At 37.9% G+C, this 27,235-nt stretch overlaps 2 protein-coding genes across 2 annotated transcripts in view; one reads left to right on the top strand and one right to left on the bottom strand.

Moving 5' to 3' along the window:
• Positions 1-18,920, bottom strand: part of LOC145786533 (T-complex protein 11-like protein 1) — a 33,116-nt gene extending 14,196 nt beyond the window's left edge. Inside the window, exon 1 of the mRNA XM_082598202.1 lies at positions 18,739-18,920. The gene's annotated coding sequence lies outside the window, so the exon portion shown is untranslated. The remainder of the gene's footprint in view (positions 1-18,738) is intronic.
• A 137-nt stretch (positions 18,921-19,057) lies between these two features.
• Positions 19,058-25,916, top strand: LOC145786644 (uncharacterized). Its single transcript, XM_082598339.1, has 7 exons — positions 19,058-19,120; positions 19,805-19,891; positions 20,432-20,524; positions 23,328-23,394; positions 24,144-24,249; positions 24,680-24,785; positions 25,585-25,916. The coding sequence occupies exons 2-7, from the start codon at positions 19,820-19,822 to the stop codon at positions 25,657-25,659; spliced, it is 519 nt and encodes a 172-aa protein (XP_082454465.1). The 5' UTR covers positions 19,058-19,120; positions 19,805-19,819; the 3' UTR covers positions 25,660-25,916.
• Positions 25,917-27,235: the final 1,319 nt, after the last annotated feature.

The raw sequence follows: 27,235 nt of genomic DNA, 5'->3' as shown, positions 1-27,235 counted from the left end.
TTACTTCGAAGGTGAAAGTTTTAACAGTATATACTGCTCTTTGGATAACTCATCCCTTCGAAGCCAAGTTAGAAAGTAGTCTATTGCTGACGATGATCTTTGCAAAGATGAATTGATTGATCTTCAATGTTCAACAACGCTTTGTTCCGAATTGTTATTGTGCAATGGTGATTTTTTCAAGTTTTGGTGTAGATCAGTCGAAGAGTTTCCTACGCTGACTAAGCTGCATTTGAAGTTATTATACCTTTTCCAACTACTTATCTGTGTGAAGCAGGGTTCTCTTCATTGTTGACTATTAAAACAAAACATCGAACTGGCTAAGTTCCCAAAGACGACATGCGAGTAGCTCTTTCAACGACTGTTCCAAGACATTATTTTTCACAGGACCCCGTCAAGATTGAACAGTCGTGCCTTCAGCAAATAAACAGCAATTGTTTTTGATATTTGCCAAGATAAATCCAGACAAAAAAGGATGTTTTGCATTTCTTTGCATGGTTGACTGGACACGATGACATCACAAGGGGCCACCAAAACGGTGGGGGTAAATTTTACTTTTTTCATTCCGCAAGGGGTAAACGAGACAAAAAAGGTTAAGAACCCTTGCTGTACACATTCACGTTTTGCAGTAGTTGTACTATACCTTACCAAGTCACCGCAGAGAAAGAAAATTGTATCTTTCCCACATATGGTGATGTCACAGCGGTGTTGCCGTTTTTATTTTTGCAATTGAATGAGTGCCAGATTCGCCAAAAGTCAACGAAAGTTTGCAAGCATGTAACTTAGTATGGATGCAACCTAATTCGTACCATGAACAATTCAAACTGTCAGTTTGTACCTTGAAAAGATCGAGAGAAAAAATTAAAAAAGCTGAAGTTGCTGATCGCAGTTTCCGCAAACATTTTAAAATTTTTCGCCAACAAACAAAACTCTTAGGATCATTACCAGAAATTTAAAAATGTTTGCGGAAACTCCGATCAACCCTAACCCTTTTAAAATGTTTGCGGAAACTCCGATCAACCCCAACCCCTAACTCTTTTAAAATGTTTGCGGAAACTGCGATCAGCGACTTCGGCAAACTGTTAGGATTATTACCGGAAATTAAAAAATGTTTGCGGAAACTGCAATCAGCGACTTCAGCTTTGTTCTATTTTTTTCTCTTGATCTTTTCAGTTTGTTTGTTTGCGGAAACACCCTAACCTTAAACTCTAACCCTTTTAAAATGTTTGCGGAAACTGCGATCAGCGACTTTGGCAAACTCTAGGATCCTTACTGGAAATTTAAAAATGTTTGAGGAAACTGCGGAAAAACGGAAACTGCGATCAACAATGTTCTATTTTTTTTCTCGATCTTTTCAGTTGGTTTGTTAGCGGATACCGCTAATCGATACCCTAACCCTTTTAAAATGTTTGCGGAAACTGCGATCAGCGACTTCGGCTTTTTTTAATTTTTTCTTTGAGGTACAAATTGTTCATGGTACAAATTAGGTTGCACCTACTTAGTATCCTGTTGGTATTTTTTACGATTTGCTGGTCAGGGAAGTTTGTTAGTGTCATCTTTTTGGTATCTCAAATTAGTGTAGCGAATTTATTTACCGGTCAGAGGAACTTTAACTTTTGACTAATGTGCATGTGTTCAGCACACAAAAGCAAGCAAATAATCCTTGTGTAGCCTAATGTGCAGAATTTTTTAAAAGATTTTGTTCATGATGACTGCATAAAATATCTACTGTCAGTTTATTATGCTAAGAATGAGCGTAGCCTATACGGTAATGACTAAGTGCACTGCAGGCTACTACACTAACTCCTTCCTGCAAGAATACTGTGCATCTTTTTAACAAGACAACTAACTGCTAGAGGTAGGCCTGATGGTCAACAATGGAAGACTATCAGTCAGGAATATTTCACACAGGGTAGGTCAGTTGGTAAAATAACAAAATTTCTCACTGCAAAAAAACAATATCTGGGAGAAAATTTTTTTCTAAATTTTAACCTTTATTCCCTTTTCACATAGCCTACACACTTCTTTGCTTTTAACCAAGTTGCCATGTGAATGTGATACATTCTTAACGAGAGGTCTAAAATTGCATAATCCGGCAATCTGGGAACAAAACTCTAACACATATGGTGGGTACATTTACAAAGTATTAATTAAGCTTTAAAACGCTCACTGCTTGAGAGATCCATTATTGCACAATTGGGCTAGCAACCAAACTGGCCTGTGAAAGTCGGAAGGGTTGAGAAACGCTTGCGGTATCTAGAAAGTTCGACTTTGTCGCAAATGAACAATAAAAGCCTCAGTGCTCACTGACAATGTTTTTCTTTGTTTACATTTAAAGACCAAGAAAAGTTTCGCTTCATCGCACAGAATCAGCTGGAAGATTTCTGAGGATTATGTCCATCGTTTCAAATATTAAAAGGATTCAAAATTTTATTCATACTGCAGCATAACAATTTATCCCTTTTTAATAAAGTAATTACGCAATGAAAACGGTATACCTTACAAAAATTTATGTTTATTTGACATGCATAAACAAACTAAACTGAACTGATAGACAACAAGTCAATCTTCCAAGGCTTGTATTTTAATTGAAAATAAATGTTGCTTTCAAGAAGGGTCAGTCACTTTTATGATGGAGAAGTAACTCCTCACACCACATCCTAGCAGCAGTGGTGGCGAAGTAGGGGGGGATGGGGGGATATATCTCCCCCAATATGTTGGCAGGATCCCCCCCAATATTTCAGAAAAAAACTATTTGCTATGACGTTGTAGTTGTTTGCAAGCATCTCAAATTGCTGTTGTTTTTCTTTTATTGATGTTTGATCACAGTTCTAAATTGTCTTGGATTTGACGCTAGACAATGAAGGACCTTCATTGAAGGTATTAAGGACGAGTTAGACCCAAGGCCGGATTAAGGGTATTGTAGGCCTAAGGCTGTTTACTAGAGAAGGGCCTATTTTTGCAAACCAAGCTACAAAAAGTAATGAAAATGCATACATAAAAAATTGAAATTATTTACTGCAAAATAACATAAACATAACTGAAAATTGGCTAATGATGGCCAGTGGCGTAGCCTACTAGCCAGGAATTTTGAATGGGGGGGGGGGGGGGTTTGACGGCGGCGGGCGAAGGGTGTTCATCTAAGATGACACCCAGCGACGGGGGGTCTGAATGGCCTCCCCCAGAAATTATTGAAAAATTACTTTGAATTTGATGCATTCTGAGAGCATTTTCAACAAAAATGTGGTTATGAATATTCCTGTAAAATGGTGCTGTCCGGTGGCATAGCAAAAGGATAAGATCATGTTTTCTTCGGCATTTTTTCGTAAATAAAGCTAAGTTTCTATGTTTTCTTGTTGCTAATTCCTGGCTGAGATATTTGAATGTTTGGTATTGGCAAAACTCGCTCTTTTAATGAAGTTTTGTTTAAAATCAGGAAAACTTTGTTTTGGAGACATAAAGAGGCTGAAAGCATCATTCTCAATATCGTGACGCCACACGCGTACCAAAGGGGGAGGGGGATTGAACCCCCCCCCCCCTTGGCTACGCCACTGATGATGGCGCATAGGCCTAATTGGTTTTGGAAACAAACACAATTTTTATTGTCAAATTTGAAGCAGATGAAATTTTAGAAAGAAAGAAATGTATAGTAGGTACGGGAGACCGGGGATAGCTCGGACGATTTTTTGAAAACAGCCCATATTTTTTTTCAATTACACAGCAAGTTCGTAATTGTTATTTTATTGTAAACCTTAAAGCTTTGCCGAAAAAGGGTAGGAGTATCGTTTGTTACAGCAAACCGGAAATGCTTATAAAAAGCATAATTTCTACGGTCCTCAAATGTCCGAAGTTACCCCGGTACCGGGGTAACTTCGGACATGCCTGGGGTCATCTCGGACAGCAATTTTATGCACACGTTTTGAGTTGATTTGACAGTTAATACAGAATATTTGTTTTTCTTTTATAAGTCCGAACCATTATGTCTTTAAAATCCAATAAATTATTCAAAAGATCTGAAAATAAGATTTTGTTTGAGTTTGATTTTTTCCACGGGGATACTTCGGCCGTTGTGTGACTTGTGTCCGAAGTATCCCCGACCACGTGACTACAGGTAAATGAAGAAAATATGGCTACCTGATTAACTGCTGGTCAAAATCATCACTTGCTTATCTGAGTATTGCTTTCTTACTACAACCTCAATCAACAAAGAGTTTGTTTTGGTTAAGTGCAACGGAATTATGACCTTACACGTAGCCTACAATTTTGAAATCTTGATATCACTGATAAAATTACTTTTTCGGCCTCAACTTTCTAAGAAAACTAAACATACTTGCAAACTTTATTCTGATTTGTAATGGAGCCACAAAGCTTTGAACGTGATTTAACAATAGGGGAAGGTCGGGGCCTATGAGCATATTGGGTGCTATGATCCACCCCTCTATTTTTTTAAATAAAAAGTTTAGCCACTCCGTTTCAGTCGAGATCTTTTCTTCATGCTTGAATGCATTTCCCACAATTGCCAGAACAATCTCCTGTGAGAATTCGAAGCGAAAGGAGGGTTTCTTTATTTTTATGTTGAAAAAGTAAATTTTGAGGGGTTCGGAAATTTTACTATAACTTCCTAGTTTTTCAACAGATATTCAAATGGTTTAATTTGGTGACAAGTAGTGTCCTTTTTAAAAGAATAATGAAAGAAGTGCAGTATTAAAGTTAATAGTTTAGAGTCAATACATGTGAATTTGTCAATATGGAGAGTCGGCACCTATGAGCCACCTTGTGTGCTGATCCTATGAGGCCGGCTCATAGGATCCTACTTGGTTGAAATTCAGATCACAATTAGTTTATTGTTAGAAAGTTGTTATTTATTTATTATTATTAAGCTAGTTAAGATTATAGTAAATTGTTTATGTGTACTTTTCAATTTTTGTTTAACAGTTTAAGATACAAATGTAGGCTATATCTGTACATAAGCGATTTCAAAAATTAGTTCACAAAACTGACCATAATGCCTCGAACAACTGCTAAAAAACTCATCGTGGTAAATCGCTGTTCCAGTTTCCTTTGTAGTCATAGTTCTTCCTCCGCCCATCACTACTGGGTCAACAAAAAGAGTGAAAGGAATTAGAAAAATTTTGATTGACTTTTCTGCTTTTGATCTTGTGTGAATAGCCTGTTAGTAGCCTATAGGCTATTCGATGGATCGATTTTGTAAGCTTGTGATCATAAAAATGATGGCACGGTTGTGGCATGCTTAATTTGTTTCATATTTTCTAGCCTTCTAGGCCTATGTAAATCTGTCACTTATAAAAAAAATGTAGGCCTAATGGGATTATTAGAAATTATTATCTTTTTATTTAAAAATTATGGAAATCTTCCAGTTTCGTGATCACTTAAGCCTCTATTTTCAACTTATCACGTCTCATTATCTTGCAAATGTGTTGTTGTGTATTCATGTAAATATATTCATCGATGTATTCATGCAAATACGTTTATTCTTTTGATTGTACTGGTGGCTCATAGGACCCCACGCGTTGGATCCTATGAGCCACTTTAACAAATTTACATTTTTTGCTCCACATTAAAAATCTGACAAGATAGGAATTTTCTCTTTGGTGATTCAACAGGTTATATCACAAGTTATGCTAACATGAAATATGAGGTGAAAATATTCAGAAATAAAAGAGTTATGGGACTAAATCAAAAAGGGGGATCATAGGCCCCGACCTTCCCCTACTCTACTGTGACGTCAAATGCCTTATCCGCGGTATCCCTCGTCCGAACCCGGTCTCCCCTACCTATGGCAATACTTCACCTAATGACACTCTAAACAAGGAGTTTTCAACCTTTTTTTCCCCGCGACCCCTTCAGAGCAATCAATGCAGTCTCACGCCCCCCCCCCCCAATAAAAGTATTCAACAAAAGCATATTTAATCCAAAATTTAACCAAATTTGATTCTGAATCATTCTGAAGCATGAATTTCATGCCGACATCCAGTTAAATTTAGTTTTGCTGTTCCAACGTAAACTTCCGAAACGAAAAACGTTTTTTGCGATGTTATCACGGCTTTTATTAAGTTAGGGAACGTTCAAATATTACGTAACGCTTTTTTTCCGAATTTTTGACCCCCCCCTCCTCCATGTAACGCCAACGTAACGCTTTTTTCAATCCCCCCCTCCCCCATGTAACGCTTTTTCACTACGAATTTAGCACAAAAAACTACCATTCCGTACTCGAAAGCGTTACGTAACGTTTTGCTTGAACCCCCTCCCCCCCGATGTGACGCTAACGTAACGCTTTGCATAAACCCCCCCTCCCCCTCGAAGGCGTTACGTAATATTTGAACGTTCCCTTACATTTCTTCCGAAGTTTAGCTTGATAATAGGAGAAAAAAATAGTGAGAATAATCTATGTTTTTGCACTTTCACCGGTTGAATTTATTACAATCTCTTATGGATTTATTGAAATCGATTTCAGTGTGATGGTTAGTGCTGCATATTTTTAACTATTAAGTTTGTCAATGAGTGCACCTGTTGCTGAAAGAACTTTCAAACAAAATAACCGACACTAATTTTTTTCAATGCCATTGAAAACGATACTGAGAAATCTATATTTTGCATAGAATTCTACATAATTTTGCTTTTTTACCATAGCGTTGTAACTGGTTAACGTTAGTCTGCACAAAACAACGTAGGCCTACAAGAACTTTGTGAAAAATATCGAATGCTTTCTTATAGTTAAAGCCTTTGCAATGTCTGAAAGCTTAAACGATATAATAACCTCAAGTAGAGGAATGGGCAATTGCGAAAAAAACACAGTTTTTAATCTTTTCTGGCAAAAAAGAATTGAAAACAATAGGCTACACTAGAATTTCAAGCGCTTCTCGAACTTCCGAAAAACGGCTCGCGACCCCCAGGTTGAAAAGCCCTGCTCGAAACTCAATTTCGGTGAAAGTGGCGCCTACGTGGTTTTGAAAATGGGCTCTTCATATGTATTGACTCAACTCGGTCATTCGTTTTTAAGCAAAAACTGTACTGTACTGTTATTGGATCTGTATCACTGTCAGCCTTATAAAAATTGAGGACCGAATTTTTCTAGGGCCTAAGGCTATAGCCTTATTAGCCTAATGGTTAATCCGGCCCTGGTTAGACCAGGCCACTGCACTGCAGTAATGAAGAAACTGCAGAAACATATTTGGGACTTGTGCTGATTTTGAAGCCTTTGGCACTTATAGACCAATTAATTTAATATCACGTTGCAAGGAGCAAAGCTTGACATTAACTCTTGTGAAGAGCTGTTTCAGAACCTGAAAATCACTCGAAAGAAATATCATGATTTGGAGTTTGAGAACAATTACAAAAATGCAGTTTCACTTTTGGAAAAAATTGCTGCTAATTTTATCACGCCTTTGCAAGCACCACGGCAAAGAAGAGTCCCTGAAAGATTGGGTGGACCGGGACGGTCGATGGCAGCTACTGCAGACACTCAGCTGCATTATAAAATAGCCTACTTTAGGCTACAATCAGTTCATGGATAGAGTTATCTCTGAACTGATCGAACAGTTTAAAAGTAGCCTGAATTCCGATTCGGCAAAGTATAAAAAACTTGCACGAGTTTTCAAGACCGGCTTAGTTCCTGAAATGGTCAAAAATATCCAGAGCTGAATAGAGAATCGATGAGTTATCAAACTGATTCATTCAGCAAGGCAACAGAAGCGAAATTACTGTACGATGCTAAAAAAGCTTAGCCTACCAGGCATTGTCCGAGTTGGAAAAACCTCTCTATTCTTAAATAGCCTACTGCAGCTGATTAAGATCCTCTTAATTTGCCCGGTAAGCTCTGCTCAGTGCCGGTTTTTGGGGTGTGCAAACCGTGCGATCGCACAGGGCCGCAAATTAGGGGGCCCGCAATTTACTCAGAAAATGCAGTAATTTTGTCATTTCTAATGGAAAAATTCAACAAGTGCATTCGACTCAATGGGTGAAACATATTTCGTCCCCTGAACATTTCGTACCCTGAAAAGATCGAAAAAAAAAAACAACAGAGCAAAAGTCGCTGATCGAAGTTGCAGCAAATATTTCAAAATTTCTCTCGATCTTTTCAGGGGACGAAATAGGTCGAAATTTGATTTTGTTACACAATTTCAGGGTACGAATTTTTCAGGGTACAAAATAGGTTGCATCCAGACTCAACATAGAACATAGCTTTATTTCCGAAAAATGCCAAAGAAAGCATGATCTTATCCTTTTGCTATGCCACCGGACAGCACCATTTTACAGTAATATTCACACCCAAATTTTTGGTGAACATGCTCTCAGAATGCTCCAAATTCAAAGTAATTTTTCAAAATGTTCTGGGGGAGGCCCCCCACACCCCCCGCCGCTGGGTGTTGCCTTCAACGATCACGCCGTCACGCTTCGCCCGCTGACCGTCAAACCACCCCCCTCTCCCCTTTCAAAATACCTAGCTACGCTACTGAATTGAATCATTGTTATTGGGGCCCGCAAAACATATTCCGCACAGGGCCCGAAATACCCTAAGACCGGCACTGCTCTGCTGCTTGTGAGAGGTCGTTTTCCAATCTTCGTAGATTGAAAACCTGGCTGAGAAATACTTTGGGACAGGAAAGGTTAAATGCTAGCATTGTTTGCAACATTCACCAAAATATTCTTAATGACATCAACATAAATGTAGGTTAAGTGCTATTGAGTTTTCAATGCGCACTACCTGTTACGGCCAATCTCTGTACAAATCAAACGTCATATAAAACCGTTCAAGTCTACTGAATATTACGTCATGGAAGTTGCTAGAAAATGTGCCAAAATTGCACCAGCGTTCATAAGAATTGTGTCAAACCTGTTTGGGCCTGTTTGGGCCTGTTTAAACAGGAAATATTACATCAGCTTTAAACACCTGTTGGAATGACTTCATAATTGTCTTTCATTATTGCGTCACAGTACTGCATACGTGAATTTGAGATATTGCTATCTATTCTGGTCATTCGTAAAATGATTGTTTGAAAGTTGGCCGCACTTTTAACTGTTGGCTTAGTGCTTGCTAGCTGGACAAAGGTTCCGTCTTTTATCCAAGTAATCTGTTCTGTAGTGACAGTTTTCAGTGGTGTACGCGTTGCACCCCCTCGTTTTTGGTAGCCGTGGGCTAATTTTTACAGAAATACACTGTTTGAAAAGAAGTTCAAGTGTGTGTTTCTTCGGTCATTATATGCAGACGAAAGGATCCGGGAACTTTAAGTTACAATTTTCCCACGAAGAAATTATGGTTTACCGCTGTGACCATAAAAAATAAAAGACGATTCTCTGTCTAGTGTTTGGCACAGAAGCACTTAGAAGCAAAAAAATAAAAGACGATTCTCTGTCTAGTGTTTGGCACAGAAGCACTTAGAAGCAAAAAAATAAAAGACGAAGTTTGTAGTTGGCAGGCTAAGAAGCACTTAGAAGCAAAGAAATAATAAAAGAAGATCTTATTGGTTGGTAGTCTAAAGAAGCAAAGAAAATTAAAGACATTTCTTCTCGGTAGGCAACTGAAGAACTTTAAGCTAAAAAGTAAAGACATTTCTTCTCAGTTTGGTACAGAAGAAAAATAACTTTGACATTTATTGGCAAGAAAGAAGATTAAAGGCAATCCATCTGTGCTTGAAGATTCAAGTGGAAGAATCCAAGCAAGTTTTGTGGACGTTTGGACTTCACATACTCGTACAGCTACGGTATCGTGCATTTAAATTCTTTTTTGTATTTTTACGGTCTTTGCAGTTAAGTTTTTTATAACTACTGTAATTTTGTGTGTTTGTGTAACTTAATTTTTTAATTGTTAAATTTAGCCCTAACATTTAATATGTCTACACTCGGTGGTGACAGGGACTCGACCGCCGTCGACTCGACTGAGTTTAAGCCTGATGATGTTCTTTGCGGTCGGGCAGGCCATTCTGGGGAGGGACCCATTAACGATGAGGCTAAGTCAGTTCGAGAGGCCCGGCATCTTAGACGGGATATTTTGACTCAAATTGGGAAACTTTCTGTAGCCCTAGGTTCTTTGAGTGATAAGCAGGAACTGTTAATTTTTAGATCTAAGTTATCTACTTTAGAAGAGGAATTACGGCATTTCCATGCTCTTTTGAGTAAAATTGTTAACTCTGCAATCTTGGCAGAACTTCGTGATAGGGTAGATCCCGAATTTAACTCGTTAAAAAATAACTTCGAACAAAAAGAAAGTGAGTTCTCAGATAGGTTGGATGCTGACATATATCCTGAGGATAGCGCCTCAAATGTAAGCACTAGGATGTCTGAGAGCTCGTCACGGATAGTTGCACAAATTAACCTACAGTTAAGACGAGAGGAGCTCCAGATCCAAGCTGAGGCCGAAGCAAGAGCTGCTGAGGCCATCGCAAGAGCTGAAGCCATACGAGCTGAGGCTGCCGCGAGAGCTGAGGCCGACGCGAGAGCTGCTGAAGCCATACGAGCTGAGGCTGCCGCGAGAGCTGAGGCCGACGCGAGAGCTGCTGAGGCCGCACGAGCAGAGGCTGCCGCGAGAGCTGAGGCCGAAGCGAGAGCTGCTGAGGCCGCCGCGAGAGCCGAAGCTAGAGCTGCTGAGTTCGCACTCAAAGACGCTCAGTTGAGGGCCGAACAACGTAAAGAGGTAGTTTTAGCTGAATATCGTTCTGAGTTGGGCTCCCGGCGTAGTTCTAGGAAGGGCTCTTCTAGGCATTCCAGAAGTGAACATCAATCACAGTTTAATTTACCTAACCTTTTCCAGACGCCTGTTCAATCCGTAAGTGGACCTGTACAATCCACATGTTTTCCAGCTGTTTCAGGAGGTCTCGGGGCCGCGGCTAAGGGTCTTCCGAAGGCTGTAGAGCCAAGGCCTGCAAATTACAACCGAACTCCTCCCCCAGAGCGTACAGGTCACGGGGCCGCCATTAGCAGTAATGCTTTGCCCCCTTCACAGTTTTCAGCGCCGCTAGTTTTTGATCGCCCAGCTACACGTAATTTGGGTGGTTGTGAGAGGCGTATCGCGTCTCCTGATTTTAACGTGTGTGAGGATCGTGATCGGGCTGTGCATGTGACTGAGCCCACTCAGCCCCTTAAGGGATATAGCTTGTCTTCTCCCGCTAAATCGAGTTCTCAACAGCAGGATTGCTTTTTTGAATACCAAAATAGTAGGACGTTCTTCGATAAGGCGGCCTTGATTGGTTACGATGGTAATAATATGCCATTTGTCTTCTTTAAAAATCGTGTTATGGCCTTGATGGCAGCTTCGCCCTTTAAGGGAACTCGTTTGACTTTGTTGCAAGCAGCTTGTGTTAGAACAGCTGCACAAACGATTGCTAATTTGGTTTCTGACACTCCTGGCTTGTCAGAGGAAGACAGGATAGAAATGTCGTTAGCTCGCTTGTCCCAACGTTTTGGAGTTCGTGGAGGTCTTTTCGCAGAACCAGAAATTAGAAAGTATCGCTATGGTAGCAAATTGACTTCTATCTCTTCAAGTGATTTGAAAGAGTTTAAAGATGAATTGTCGCAGTGTTTGCTTTACGCGAAAGCTTATGGTCAGCGTGATAAATTAGAAGGACGTTTTGTTTTGGATTTGGCTAAGCGACTCCCGTTTGACGCTAAGCAGCGTTATCTTGACTTTTTAGGTGATCAGTATGGTAGCACTGAGGAACCTACTTTTCAGAGTTTGTTTGATTTTGTAGTACGGGAGGAAACGCGCAAGTCGACTGATTTTAGCATTATGCTAATGGGCGATTCTGGTGAGTCGCAGCATTTTAAAAAGTTTGGCAAAGGAAAATTGCCTTCATGTCCGGTTAGGCAGACGTCCGTAAAACCCCATGGTAATGTGATTTCAGGGAGTTCGCAGTACTCGACTGCTGTTGGCGCACCGCGCGGCGGTGTGGCCAGACGTAGTGACATACCGGCATGTTTTTGTTGTTCGTCACGTGGTCAAGTTGAATATCATTTTTTGTCTAACTGTAAAGAATTTTTGCGCTTGACACCTAAAGGTCGGAGAGATGTCATTGTGAAAGCTGGAAAATGCTTGAACTGTTTGCGCCAGCATATGGTTAAAGACTGTAATCATGCAAATAACTGTCGTAAGTGTGGACCTACCAACGATAGGAAACACTATTTTCTTCTGCATGATTTTTATGTGACGTCACGTGATTCTCTGGATTTGGTCGGTAAAGATGATGCTGGTGCCAGAGTTCCTGTGCGTAATGTTAAGATTGGAAATGTTAAAGCAGCCTTTAACCGCGTTACTGCTGCTCGTGTTTTGAATCCAATGACTGGCAAATCGAAGTTGGTGTATTGTCAGCATGATCCTGGTTCGCAGTTGACCTTTGTTTCGAGTGACTTGGTGTGCGAACTTGGTCTTAAACCGTATGATAAAGCGTCGTTTAAAATGGATACTCTGGCTGGTCAGAAACCTACTTGTGCTGACCTTGTTAAACTCAACATCCAGTCGTTAGAGACTGATGAACTGTTTTGTGATATAACCTCGGTGGTTAACCCAGCTTGGGCTGACGATGTTAAGACTTTACCACATAAGCAGGATTTAAGTAGTTTCCGTCATTTTCATGACGTGAATATGTTTCATTTGAATGATTGTAGTACTGTAGATGTACTGATTGGCAATGACAACGCTTATTTGATGTGGGCAAAAGAAGAACGTGTTGGTGAAAATCGCAGTGAACCGCATGCTTTACTCACTCCTCTCGGTTGGTTGGCTTGTGGTGGTAAGTCACCCTTAGTTGAAAGCGTTGCTAAAGTGTGCAGAGTGCAGACGTCTTCAGAGTCGGATGTCATCTCTGGCTTTCAGCGTAAAATTGAGTCTCGCGATATGGAAATAGCAGACCTGAATAAAGTCATTCAGGATTTGACTTTGCAAAATGAAACCTGTGAATTGTCTCGCAATGATATTTTGGCTAGAGAACTTGTCGCACCGAATATTGAGTTGAAAGATGGTCGATTTGAGATACCTGTACCGTTGAAGGAAGATATTGATTTACCTAACAATTTTGTGTTGGCGTCAGATAGAGCTGCTGCTTTAAGGAAGAAGGCTTTAAAACAACCTGAACTTCGTGATTTCCTTACTGACACCATGAAAGATCTTAAATCTAATGGCTATATTGAGCGTGCTGGTGAAGCAGGAAATGTCAAGGGATTTGAATGGTATTTACCATACTTTGTGACGTCACAATTAAAAAAACGCATTGTTTACGATGGCAAGTCTGAATTTCGAGGAACTTGTGTTAATGATTTAATGTCTTCTTGTCTTGACTTGTCTGACTTGTTAAACCCTCTGGCAGATGTCTTGGCTAGATTTCGGCTTGAAAGATTTGGTTTCGTGGCCGATATGACCAAATACTTTTTTCACATTTTGGACTCTTCAATACGTAAGCCCAGTTTTATTGAACTGCTTACGTACACAAGCAGTGCCGTTCGGATCGTGAACGAACGCCCTTTGGTACCTTTGAGTGACGACCCTAGGGATTTTACTGTCATCACCCCTGCCTCACTTTTGACCCCATACTTAGACCCATACTGTGCTGTTGGGCAACCACATGATCGTGACCAATTAAGAAGGGATTATCGGTTCAATTTGTCACTTTCTCAGCAGTTTTGGAGTAAATGGATCGATTTTTACTTGCCAGGTCTTCAGGGCCGGAAAAAATGGCTAAAAATGGCCGAGAATTTGGAGCCTGGTCAACTTGTAGTGGTAGGTTCTCTCCAAGACATTGGTAAACGTGGGAAGTATCAACTTGGGAGGGTGCATGAGGTAGTTCCACAAATTAGGAAAGGGAAGCCTGTGGTTCGTAGAGCCAAAGTTGCCGTCTGCAACTATGATGAGAGTACGGGGAAAGTAAAAGTAGACTACGTGTTGAGGGATATTTCGTGCCTCGCCCCCGTAAAGAACACCTAAGTGTTAGGGTTTGAGCCTGGTTTTGTCTGCGGTGGCCGATACTTGTCTGAGCCCGGAACAGTCGGTTATTATCGCAACTATTGTATATAGCGTCATTTAGCGTGTACCTATGGTACCAATTTCATGTATCGTCGTGTTTATTCTTATTGCTGTTCATTCTTTGCAAGCCCTTTGTATTTGCGTATTAACTTAAACGTGAGTGATTCAAACAATTTGTGTATCATGTGTTTTTATTCATTGGCTCACGATTGTCCTTCAATTCTTTTTTAGTTATGCCATGTTAGACTGTCATAACTAGGGGCCGCTATGTTACGGCCAATCTCTGTACAAATCAAACGTCATATAAAACCGTTCAAGTCTACTGAATATTACGTCATGGAAGTTGCTAGAAAATGTGCCAAAATTGCACCAGCGTTCATAAGAATTGTGTCAAACCTGTTTGGGCCTGTTTAAACAGGAAATATTACATCAGCTTTAAACACCTGTTGGAATGACTTCATAATTGTCTTTCATTATTGCGTCACAGTACTGCATACGTGAATTTGAGATATTGCTATCTATTCTGGTCATTCGTAAAATGATTGTTTGAAAGTTGGCCGCACTTTTAACTGTTGGCTTAGTGCTTGCTAGCTGGACAAAGGTTCCGTCTTTTATCCAAGTAATCTGTTCTGTAGTGACAGTTTTCAGTGGTGTACGCGTTGCACCCCCTCGTTTTTGGTAGCCGTGGGCTAATTTTTACAGAAATACACTGTTTGAAAAGAAGTTCAAGTGTGTGTTTCTTCGGTCATTATATGCAGACGAAAGGATCCGGGAACTTTAAGTTACAATTTTCCCACGAAGAAATTATGGTTTACCGCTGTGACCACTACCGTAAGACGCAATATGTTCGGTTGTAACAAGTTCTTGTGATGTGTTTGAACTTTGAAAGTTATTATTTTTGTCATAAATTTGCAGATGTTCTTCTGTAGCTTCGATTGTTTTCAGTCTCCTGACTTTGTCCTACAGTGCACTAAGTGTAGTGATTCTAGTGAAGGAAAGGGCAAGAAGAAAAGTATAACTTCTGTTTTTTTTTTTGGAAAAACTAAGTATTCATTGGAAGATCATAGGTTCGAATCCCGCTGGCAGTACCATTTTTTTTCTTTGCTTGTTTCTTAATCTTGCAGCAATCATTCACAATTCAGAGCACTCGTAGCGTTTTAATCTCCAAGATTTCTTGTATGTATATTATGCTGTTAGCAGTTAATTTACCGAGGTCCGGTGATTGTTTAATAAACTTAATATCAGTACGACTAAAATTGTGTATAAAAGTATGCATCCTCCCCAATGTTCAAAATCGTCCAAAATTTGATAAAATTTTGATTTATCCCCCCCCATCCTCAACTAACTTCGGCACCACTGCCTTAGCAGTGGTGTAGCTTTGGACCATTGTTTTGTGTGTTCACTTTTATTCAAAAAAACTTTTGTCTCCTTAGCTTGAAAAAAGCAATGAATGCAATTCAACCGAGTTATCTCCATTAGACTATTTCATTTTTTCCTATTTGTTGTTTTTAAATAGCCTAGCCTAAACTAGACCATTATGCTTAAAGTAGGGTTGCCATACCGTCCGGAAAATTCCGGACATGTCCGGAATTTAGTGTTAAATTTTGCGTCCGGGAGGAATTTAAAAAAATGCTCAAATGTCCGGAATTTTTTGATGGGCGTTTTGGGGGAATTGGAAAAAAAATTTCTAGAAAATGCGCTCAGCCAGCTCATTTCACTGCATCTGCAATCGTACTGTGCAACACTGCCATTTTTTTTACTACGAGGTTGTACGGAATTATATGTAACAGAGCGTTTTCCTTATCAATGATGTTTACCACTTAGAACTTTCTGGAGCTTTGGAACTTTCTTGAACTTATTGACCGTTGTGCTGAATCAGAATTGGTTAGATATAGATCACATGCTGCGAAAATCACTAGAACATTCCAACAGTTGAGTGTATCGATGAGATGTATGATGTTGAGTGTATCGATGAGATGAGTTGAGTTATTCAATGAGTGTATCGATAAAGGTGTATATCCTGATGTACTAAAGGTCGCTCAAGTTACCCCAATCTTCAAAAGTGGCTCCAGGAAAAATTGTTCCAACTATAGGCCCATATCACTATTGTCCCCCTTCACCAAAATATTCGAAAAATGCCTGTATGAACAAATGTACAATTATCTAACAAAAAAAGACCTGATCACACCACATCAGTATGGATTTAGACCACAATATTCCACTTCGTTAGCTGTGTCAAACGTTTGTGATAACATCTTAACTAACCTAGATAATAAAGATACAACTTGCTCTGTATTTCTTGATTTAGCTAAAGCCTTCGACACAGTTGATCACACTATTCTCATACAGAAACTGCAAACATACGGTTTTCGGGGCCTTCCAATACAATTGTTAAAAAGCTATATCAGCAATCGTCTACAGCACACGGTCGTCAATGGAATCTCTTCAAACTCAAGACAGGTTACCTGCGGTGTGCCCCAAGGATCGACATTGGGACCCCTTCTTTTCTTACTGTATATAAATGACTTACCAAATTCAACAAACATGAATGTTAAACTATTTGCTGACGACACCAATCTTACGATGAGCGACAAATGTGAAATAAATTTGCAGAACAATGTGAATGCCGAAGTGCTAAAAGTTTACAACTGGTTGAAGCTTAATAGATTATCATTAAATTTCTCAAAAACTGAATACATGCTAATAACAAATAAAAAACACATAAAAAATTTTAACATTAACATTGGTAACACAAGCATTCAACAAAAAGATCAAATAAAATACCTTGGCGTTTACATAGATAACAAATTAACATGGAAATATCACATAGATAAAATTTGCGGAAAAGTAGCAAAAGGTTCATGGGCGTTGCTTAAACTCAGAAATTATGTCAACACAGACACTTTAAAAGATGTGTATCACGCTTTGATTTACTGTCATTTGCAATATTGTATTTCAAGCTGGGGAAAGGCCTGTGACAGTGCACTGGATCCATTAATAAAATTACAAAAAAAGGTTATAAGAATAATTACGAAACAAAATTACTATGCTCACACTAATTTTTTATTTTTCAAAATGAACATCTTGAAACTAAAAGACATACATAACATTGAAATAAAAAAACATATGTACAAAGTTCATATGAATGAGTATCCGTCTACGTATTGTGATTTATTTACAAATGCTTCATCTATTCATCAGCATAACACAAGATATCAAACAGGCAACAATTATTTTATAAACAGATCAAACACAGAATTTGGCAAGAAGTCCATGCAGGTATTGGGACCAATGCTCTGGTCAGAGGTTCCAAGTAGGCTAAAAAACTTATCATTTCATTGTTTCAAAAAAGAGATCAAAACGTTAATTTTACAAAGCTACAGTGCATCGTAAGTGATATGTTATGGAAACCAACTTGTCAGTTGCTTCGGAAACTTTATTATTCTCTGCTTGCTTCATGGAATTTTGTGTTTTGGCCTACGTTATCATCAATATGTTTTTTTTTGTGTGCGTATGCTGTTGTTGAAGCGCGGGAACGTTTCAATTATTATTTTTCTCTTGTAAGCTTATTTTAAATGGCAAAATCGTAATTTCCGTAGGGTGGCAATTGACTAGTAGACCGTAATGGTCGTCTCGTTGTCTCCCTGTCGGTATGGGAACTTGTGTAACTTTTGTACTGTGTATATTACATATTTCAAACATGTACCTATGTTCCTGTTACTGACAAATAAAACATTGATTGATTGATTGAACAGTCTATAAAAGCAGGCGATTTCGCACATATAATCAGAGATTTACTTGAAATGTCATAGAGGAGGAAGCCTAGTGAATTTTTGATATAGAATCCTTGAATAATTCTAATGGCTAATAGTTCGGTAGCCCATATATGGTCTCATGAAAATAGTCATGCACTGTCCGGAATTTTGCTTTTTCAAATATGGTAACCCTAGCTTAAAGTTTATTACAAAAGTAAACACCCAAAAACACAATGTCCTAATAGCGAGCGTCTATGGACATGAAACAAATCGTCTTGTCAAAAATATACAGTAGTCATTTCCTGGACAGCTCAGTTGCAAGGAGGCAACAGAAAGCAGTCATATTGTCTTGTCCTACGGTAGCCTACCTTACAAAAAACAATCATTGTACTTTGCGTCCTCAAAAAGATTGAGATACCGGTACACTGTAACAAGCCAGCGGTGAATTTAAGGGGAAGGGTGAAGAAACTTGGTTATCTGCTACTCAAAGGCTACCGTACTGAGAAAAAGTGCCCGATTTTTGTTCATGGAACAAAGGGTAGCAGTTGGCACTGCCTTTCCAAGTTTAAACTTTGAAAGCGAAAGAAACAAAAAAAATGTTTAAACGGTGCTTACGGTGTCATAATAAGAAATCTAAGATTTGTTTGTAAGCTGCTTTAGGCTACTTGCTTCCATGCAACTGCATGATTGTGGAGCTTGTAAAAAACAGAAGCTTCTTCCTATCCACTCAGCCTATCGCTGCTAATTGCAGAAAGATTTGTAGTGCAGTTAGTAGCCTGTACTGTCAGCTACAGAAATCAGTTAGCAACAGTTACTTAGAGCATATACAAAAAATACTGGAATAGACAGTTGAAAAGTTATCAGAAAGCTGTTTTTCTTAACAAAGCCTTTGCAGTCGGCTAGATGTAAAGCAAGCATAGGGGTAAGCTAGTTGAATTAACAAGTAGACTTAACCACGAGCATGCAGTGAATATTTAGGCCTGATGCTAATAGCGCAATGTACGTTATCATACCAACATTTATTAAACTAGTATTGGTGCCAATTGTCATTTCACGATAAACAGAAGCCCTTCCATTGTCAGACGTAATATAAACCTTCGTATTCCCTTCTTGATATCCCTGGTTTGTATCCTTCTCTTGCATCATCGGTCAATTTGGTAGAAGTTTGCAGGTAGTCTACTGTAGGACGTTGCCTTCACTTTTTATTCCTTACAAGGTTGGGAAACCTTGTACAAATCTACAATCTTTGTCTTTTTTGTCATGACATCATTACTAATTGTGACGAAATAAGAAGAATTTTGATTTTAATTTTTTTTTTTCATTTTGTGGTATATTTTTTGTTTTTATGTTGTTATAGTTAGATTGCATGTTTGCTTTGGAATTTTTTTAGCTAAATCTGGTAAGTGGGGAAGTAGGCTCAACTAAAGATTCGTTAAATTTTCTTTAAAATAATTATGAATGTCAGTAACCTATCCTACGTTGGCTTTCTTGATGCAAAACGTTAATGAAACACAAGGCGTGTCAAGCCAAGAATTATAATATGCTTTAGTTTTGATTTACCCATTTGCTTTACAAGCATGAGGTGATATGTTCGGAAATATTCCTGACAACCATCTATGAAAAGTTTTTTTTGTAGAAACCATCATGTGTTCACACCTAATCGAAAATATTCAGTTCATGGTTGCATTGTTTTACTCAACTGTTGCACAATTTTTTCATCCGAATGAAAGGTTTTGAAATATGAAATCCGTCAAGTGCAATTTTTTTTTGACGACTCTTCGATTAAAAATGCAAACTGAAAATATTTTTTGTTGTTTAGTGTAAAGTATGTTGGATCTACGAAAATTAACGTTAACATGCATAGCGTTGTCGTTAGTCATACAGAGTCTCAGCTGTTGTAGTTTGCTTTCAGACGTAGCCTATTCTCAACTGAGCCTTTCACGGTAGCCCATTTTATGGTTTATCTTTATACAGTAGAAAGCCATTAAGATAGAATTCATTTTACACACACACGTTGAAGTTTCAATTGCTCCTGTCAAGAATACCTTTTAAGCTACAGAACTTCTTGATAATGAATTTTCAGGTCAAACCAATCACAATGGGAGCGTTGATTGCAAAGTTGTTGAGTTTTTTTGGATTTCGGACTCTAGCTATATCTGAACAAACAGAAGTAAGTGCTCACGTTAATAAGTTGTTGAATATGTTCAGTCGTCTAGCTACATTACTTTATGTAAGCTTATATTATATTTATTACATGTGTCCTCTGAGTGCACCACTGCAGACAATAATAATTCTTTGTACATTAATGTCTTGAATTAAAATAATATCCAGCCTTTTGTTGTTACTAGACTTTCATGTTGTTCGGATATCACATATGACGGTAAATTGAGCTATTCGCGATGAGTTAACGTTATAGTAGGCTACGTCACAATGTAGCGTGGGATGGAACAGAAGATGAGATTGGAAAAAAGCAAAAAATGGCGTCATGTGATTTTTGAACAACTCATTATAGATGGTTATTTATTAGTAGCTAGGATATTGATGTATTGTGATTGTTGATATGAAAACAAATTAATGAATCGTAATGCAGTGAAAGGCGCAGTGTTTGATGACTAAGACTTAACGTCTTTTTTGGATTCGATTGAATACATCGCTTAAGCTGACTTTGTTTGAAAAAATTACTAAATCGTGTTTTGTGAAAATTGTTTAGTCAGATGGCTTCGCACCCGATCATGATCATGATGAGCTAGTGAGAACAAGTTCTGCTGACCCGGTGAGCACTGACCCGGTGAGCACTGACCCGGTAAGTTTGTTGTTAAACATTGGTTCTAAACTTGTTACAGTGCCTTAAGCCAAGTAACAAAGATTTAGGTTTAGACCTTGGTGTTCGACATGTTTAGCATAAATTAGTAGCTTATAGGCCCTATTAATTTATTCTAATATTTAGGGGCGGAAAACCTAACTTTTAAGTAAAATGTACGTCCAGTCCAATTTATATCAAGTTATTGTGTCGCATTTGTAGTCAGGAGGATTTGATATCCGAAATCGCGATATGCTATAACTTGGTGTGATTTTAAGTAAAACTAGTAATTTTTTTAAGTTAATCCTCCTGCAGATGAACTGTTAAAGGTCATTAATTCTATGCTACTTTTCTTTTATTTCTTCCATATTTTATAAAAAAAAAAAATTGATTTTGCAGCTGAAAATATTACAAGCTTGATTAATTATTTGATGTCACACAAATACTAATGAATGAAATAAAGGATTTTGACACAAACCTGACAGGAATTGACACCACTTAAATTTATGCGTGCACAACTGTATATTAAAAGCAAACTTAGGCTATGTTTCGCAGACTATGTATTTGCATGTCCATATATATCTTGAAAGTTGTCTTTTTGCAACAAGCAAATAGTAATAATCTTAACGCCATCAAACTTCTGGTTTATATCTTACAAGAAACAGTTTTCTACTCCACAGAAGAATTTTCTATTACATGACGACAACAAACAGAGAACAAATGCAAATTAAACCATTAAGGCTATAACAGGCATGGCGGGAGAAGCAGATGCATGCATGACAGGAAAGCTGTTTTTTGTTTAGACTTAGGCTATTATTCCATTTTTTAACAAGCTTTTTCGGCAATGTTTGCACAGTGGGCTACTTTGACTCATAATCTTTAAGTTTGATAGCTTAGTCCAGTCTATACTTTAAATTGTCCACAAGGCAGCTTCAAATTTTGTACCGTTGCAGTGTTTTTTAACTTATTGTCTACTTAACATATTGATAAAACATGTTTTTGAAAGGTCTGTGCTGTTTTTAAACAAAAAATGCAATTATCTGGTCTGTTTACTGTGACAAGATTAATGAGAAACAATTTAACATGTAGATTTCACAAGGTGATATTGTCACCCTTTCTGTTCAGTCATAAGCTTTTGGTGTATCGTGATTCACAGCTTTTAATCGCATTTAGCGTGTGATTTACAAAAAATATTTAGCTTTTTTTGGAAACAGCTATTTATGTCGCGTAAGTGCATTTAGAAAATTGTATCTTCAATAAAGTATCGTTAGCGAAATATGGCGCAACACATGAATGTTTCAAATGATAGGTTAGATTCTATTTTAAACTAGGTACGTCACATGTAGTTATTGTTGTAGAGGCGACTTTTAAACAAAAATTTGCATTATCCGAAACAGTTCTTTTGTGATAAACTATTCGGCTACAAATAATGACCAGTCCGTTTTTTGTGCTTCTCATTTTTGTTTTTCACATCATATGAAATGTGAAGATTTTGCTTCCATGACACCACGGGTATGCATCCTTTTCATTGATAAAAACTGCAAGCACAAGTACGAAATAGACACAAAACTAAAAAGAGTCAAAGGTTGGCTTCAGCAAACAAGATTCTTTTTGTTGTATTTATTAGTACTTGGGCCCAACCAAAGTTTGAAAATGTCAATCACTCAAACTGATGCGAGTCATTGCTTCGTAATTAAACTTAGTGCGTTACAGTGAACACCCTCATTGTCAATCGTGCCATAGCAGCAAGAATTAAAATCAAATTCCGAATTGGACAAAATCTTTATTGAAAAAGAAAGTTATCTTTGTTGGTTTGCTAATGTGGTTGAAATTTGTGGTGGTTTTGTTGTTTTGATACAAATATGCTTCTCCAAAAACGTGTTTCTTTTATCTTAACTTTTCATCAGACAAAGCATTAAAATCCTTCAGTTCATGTAACGGTGGATTACTTACTGGGCGTGCAACGAGACTGCTTTGTCATTTTTTGGTGATCGTTTTTGCATTTTCTACAAATCGTGTCTAGTCTTGAATAAAATAAAATAAAACATTCAAGGCGCCTCTCATGGTTGAAAATTATGTAGGCCTACCTGCGGAAAAACAAACTTTGCTACCATAAAACTTCCATACAGCTGGGATCTTTGAATCACGAACTTCGCAAATTTAAAGCTCATCAGTCAATTTCAGTGACGTTTAGGGTGTAGTGTATTACACAATAAACAAACTACAAGTCTTTATTACGGTGGCTGACATCATTTGCTATTTTGTCTATTTATTACACAGTAGAAACGTCATAACAACAGCAAAAGTGGAAAAACCAGTGCTTGATCGAAATAAACTGACGGGCATATCAAAAACGCAATTTTTTTTGGAATGTCTAAAAATAAAAAATAACATCTTGTACAAACTTATTTCAACTGACTTAAAGAAAATTTTGTAATAAGTTTAGCAATTCCCTGACAGCGTAATTATTTATGTTCAAAATTACGATCCTAGAGGTATTTTATCTCGTAGCAAAAGGAGAAACTTTCTCCTTTATGAAAATATACAACGGTATGCAACGAAACTGCTTTGCAATATTCTCCTTATTGTGCAGGTCAGGTTAAAAACCATAATCATTTTTGAGATCATTTCTAGCTTTATTTCAATGAAAAGCGAGAATTGTGTTTCAGAAAAAGCAAGTCCCTTCTCAACTTGATGAAATAAAAATACCTTTATGCCACGAAGTGGTGTCTGAGGATAATTATTTTACTTTTTTATTATCACATATTGTAACTTCAAGAGTTCTTGCTTTTGCTTCTTTACTCAGGTCTCCAAAACTCCATCGAACACAGCAATGATGTGCATCCGAAGAAGAAATACTGTGGCGAAATCAGGTGAATGAAAGTTTTTTTTCCGAGGTTTATGCATGAAACGGTATTAGTTTCAATCGTTTTTTAATGCCATTGCACTGAGGTCAAAGGACTGTTGCATAATTTTAAGGTATTTGTCACCAGTGTTTCTGTCTATAATTTTACAGTGTAATTTTAAATAATCGAAACAGTCTTCGTCTGGCTTTATTACCACTTCAACAGATTACAGTCCTTCACATCACTCTGTCAGCAGCATCTTCCTCTTTCACTCCCACTATTTCCATATCGTCTGTCACACAATCTTTCCATCGAAACAGTAATAATTCAAAATTAACATCTTAACAACGTGACTGGCCTTCCTAAAGCTTAATTCTATCTCCTCGGTTTCCACCATGAGGCATGAGATGCTAACAAAAGTGCAATAACAGAGGTGACAGTAACTTAATATGTTCAAAATTTCACTTTAGCACCAAAGAGGAAAACGGTTTAGTCCGACAATTTTTCTGCAAGTCTGCTCCGTTAGTTTAGATTTAAGACCAAGCATTAAAAACCCTTTGTTCTTCTTCTTAAACATCCCATTGCAACAGTGCTACAAACTGTCACAAAAAGAAGAGCCGTTCTTTGTATGCCTTGTGGAACTGAATTTGATGAAGTCCCGTTGTGTGATCTTTCTACATCTAGCAATGTATCACAAACTAATTTACAATCTTTATTAGAGACCAGCAATTCATCTTTGTTGAGTAAATTTTAAAACGACAAACGTTGCTGTGCAGATACGATTGTGCGAAAAATTCAGTGGTTTGGTCCAGCCCAGTCGGTATTTATAACTGGTTCATGGTTGAACTGGAACGAAAAGGTGGAACTCATGAAAAATCCTAAGTGAGTGTCGAAGTAGTAAGTTGTTGAATTGACGTTAACAAAAAGCACATCATATGTTGTAGAGTCGATTGTAGCAAGAATTAACAGGGATAGACACAGTGTTTCGTCCATGAGGCTAGCTCGTCAGTATCCCACCACTAATTCCGCCACAGACAGACAGCGTGGAAGCTACACCGTTATGGTTAGCAAATCGTAATTGCTTGCTACACTAGTGAGTAGCCTACTCATCCTTATGATTACAACCAGAAAGAACGCTCTCTTTCACACAAAGAGCAAGACTGTTGTTACCCGATTTTCTATCCCTGGTGATAAGGTTTTAGGCTGTAAAGTCGAGCGTTCGTAGTAGCCTATTGTTTAGCCTTATGAAAGTCACATAACATAAAAAAGATAAATTTGGGCATTTTAACATAAGATTTGCGATACTGTTCAGCTCTGACACAATTTGGGAATCAGACGTAGAATTGCCTTCCAATTGGGGTGATGTTTTCGAATTGAAGTTTATTGTAGACCACATGTGGATGTGCTCATCAGACATGGTAAGTCCTTCGTACGTCATTTTCGCTATTGATTAAGTAAAGCAGATTCTTTCAGTTATTGCAGCGTCAGCGTGAGTCAGCAAATCATCCTACCGGCAATACACAAATGAACTGTGGCGTCTTTAAAGAACCAATTTGAAACGCACCAACTTAATTTTCAAGTTTTTTCTTATAACCAGGCTTATGCTAAGTGATTGATGGTTAAGGATTGAGTAGAAGGGTGGGCGAGAACCTAATCTACATGTCCACCTTCAAACATGTCGTCAAGCATTGCGCAGACGGCCTCATTTCTTGGACTCATCGATATCATTTTTGTTGACGCATGACATTAAACACAATTTGACGTTTTTCGACACAAAAAAAAATTTCCCCAAATTTGGTACCTTTTAAAATGAGCAGAAACTAGCATCAATATAAGTGAGTTGATTGAAAGGCTGCCAGGTCGCTGTCCACTCAAAACATTTGACACTGTCTTTGCCATGATACCTAATGACGGTCTTATAGACAACACAAAGACTGGCTTACTTGACTTTCTGTTCACTTAACATAAAGTCTTTAGTTGAACTGCATACAAATATACTTGGACTTGATTACTAGTAATTTAAGCACCTGCAGTAACACAATAACATAGAAATGAAGATGGCAGAACTTTGACCGTATTATCACTAAGTAGCCTAGAGTTGGTTAAAATTGTGCTTCCATGACGAAATTGTAGGCGGCTGATGTTAACTACTCAGCTCTTACGTTCTATTTTAAGAATAACTTTCATTGCATCACGTCATTTTTAACCCTATTTCAGCCGACAAGACCAAACAATGAAGGAGAACTCAATAACATTTTGATTTTATCGGAAACGGAAGACCCAGAATCGTAATGATGTCGGTTTTTGAATTTGTGATTCTTTTGTTTCCGTATCTGTTAGTTCATTCCGAAAGTCAAGATCACTTCCCAGACAACAAAATTCGTTATTTTTACGTTGATTCAACGTCTGCAGATGTTTAACCGATGTAAAAATGACGGCTTTTGCTGTCTGGGTTTGTTTGCTAAAATACACCACATTATTCAGTCATTTGTAAAAAAATGTGGTAAGTATGATGGTGTGAAAACATGAAACTGCCTATGCACTTTGCACGTTTACTGCGCAAAATGTCAGTTCACTCAACAAGTTTAGGTTTGAAGTTATTGATATCCAAACAATTCTTTCCTGAAGAAGATTTGTCGAAGTTAAGGTGACAGGCGACAATTGTGAATCACAACAAGTTTACATCTGTGGTCAATGATGTAATTCGTAATTGTCAAGTGTCAACAAAACTTCGATCAATTTTCTTTCAAGAAGGAATTGGTTCGCAAATCTATTCTAAGATTGAGCGACGGATCAACGAATCGTCGTCTGTTAGGTCACAACGTCTAATTAGCACGCCTTGGCTGAAGTGGGTGTGGTTGTTTCATAATCCGTTCCGGGACAACGTTTTCCTTTTATCAGCTACTACATACCTTGACCGTTGTATACATTGAGTCGCGGGAGTTTGTCTTCGCTTTAACTTTTAGATCGAAATCATTCGTGAAATATCATGAGGGTGTTTTTTCAATCTCGATCTGGGAAGTAATTTTATCAAAATAACCACATGAGTAAAACGTATTTATTAGTCTTTGGGATTAACGTAGAAGAAAAGCCTTCATTCATTCATGGAAGCGGCTCTTGTTGTAATTGTGATGTGGGCAATTTTCATTCTGTATTGGAGAAGAACAAGGTAATGGATAGAATGTAATTGTGCAACATTTTGCTCGTGTTTATCAAAAAAGAAATGTAGCTTATAATGGCGAAATTACAATAGATATTTCCTCATTTTATTGCACAAACCTCTACATCCGGAAAGCAGACATAGGTGCACCCATTATGTGGTCTCGTTCATCAAAATAAATGATTTTTTGACATCTGCGTGATATCACGTATTCTATATTGACCGTTATGTCAAAAAATAAAAATATCACTACCAATCTAATACAGCACGTGTAGTAACGTGCTCAGTCATGTAATGGTTTGTGCAAATTTGTTTCTACTGCTATTAACGAAAAGTCGCATGATAGACTGGTTTAAATTAGAAAAATAAACAAAAAGAAGAAATACTTTTTGTCTTTATTACTTCAATTTTTTGAGGTTGTAAGAAGTATTGCTGAAAAAATCATTTTGCGTCGTTGACTGTTGCATCGCGTATACGTTGAAAAAATGTATTTTCTTGGATCAAAGTTTAGTTTTTGGCTTTTGTTTCTTCAAACGTTTATACTGCTATATTAGCATACATTTTCTATGATTCGGAAAAAAAGCAGGCCAGATGATGGTTAGGCTGAAAATGGGGCCCAGCAAATTTGCAATCTGTTCTTTCATTTGCTCAAATGCTACCAAACTTTTAAAGCTCAACTTTGACTTATTAGTCATTTAAAATCGTACT

The sequence above is a fragment of the Aplidium turbinatum genome, chromosome 17 (genome assembly GCF_918807975.1).
Source record: "Aplidium turbinatum chromosome 17, kaAplTurb1.1, whole genome shotgun sequence".
Lineage (NCBI taxonomy): Eukaryota > Metazoa > Chordata > Ascidiacea > Aplousobranchia > Polyclinidae > Aplidium > Aplidium turbinatum.
The sequence above is the reverse complement of the archived record's forward strand: the minus strand, read 5'-3'. Positions and strand labels throughout refer to the sequence as shown.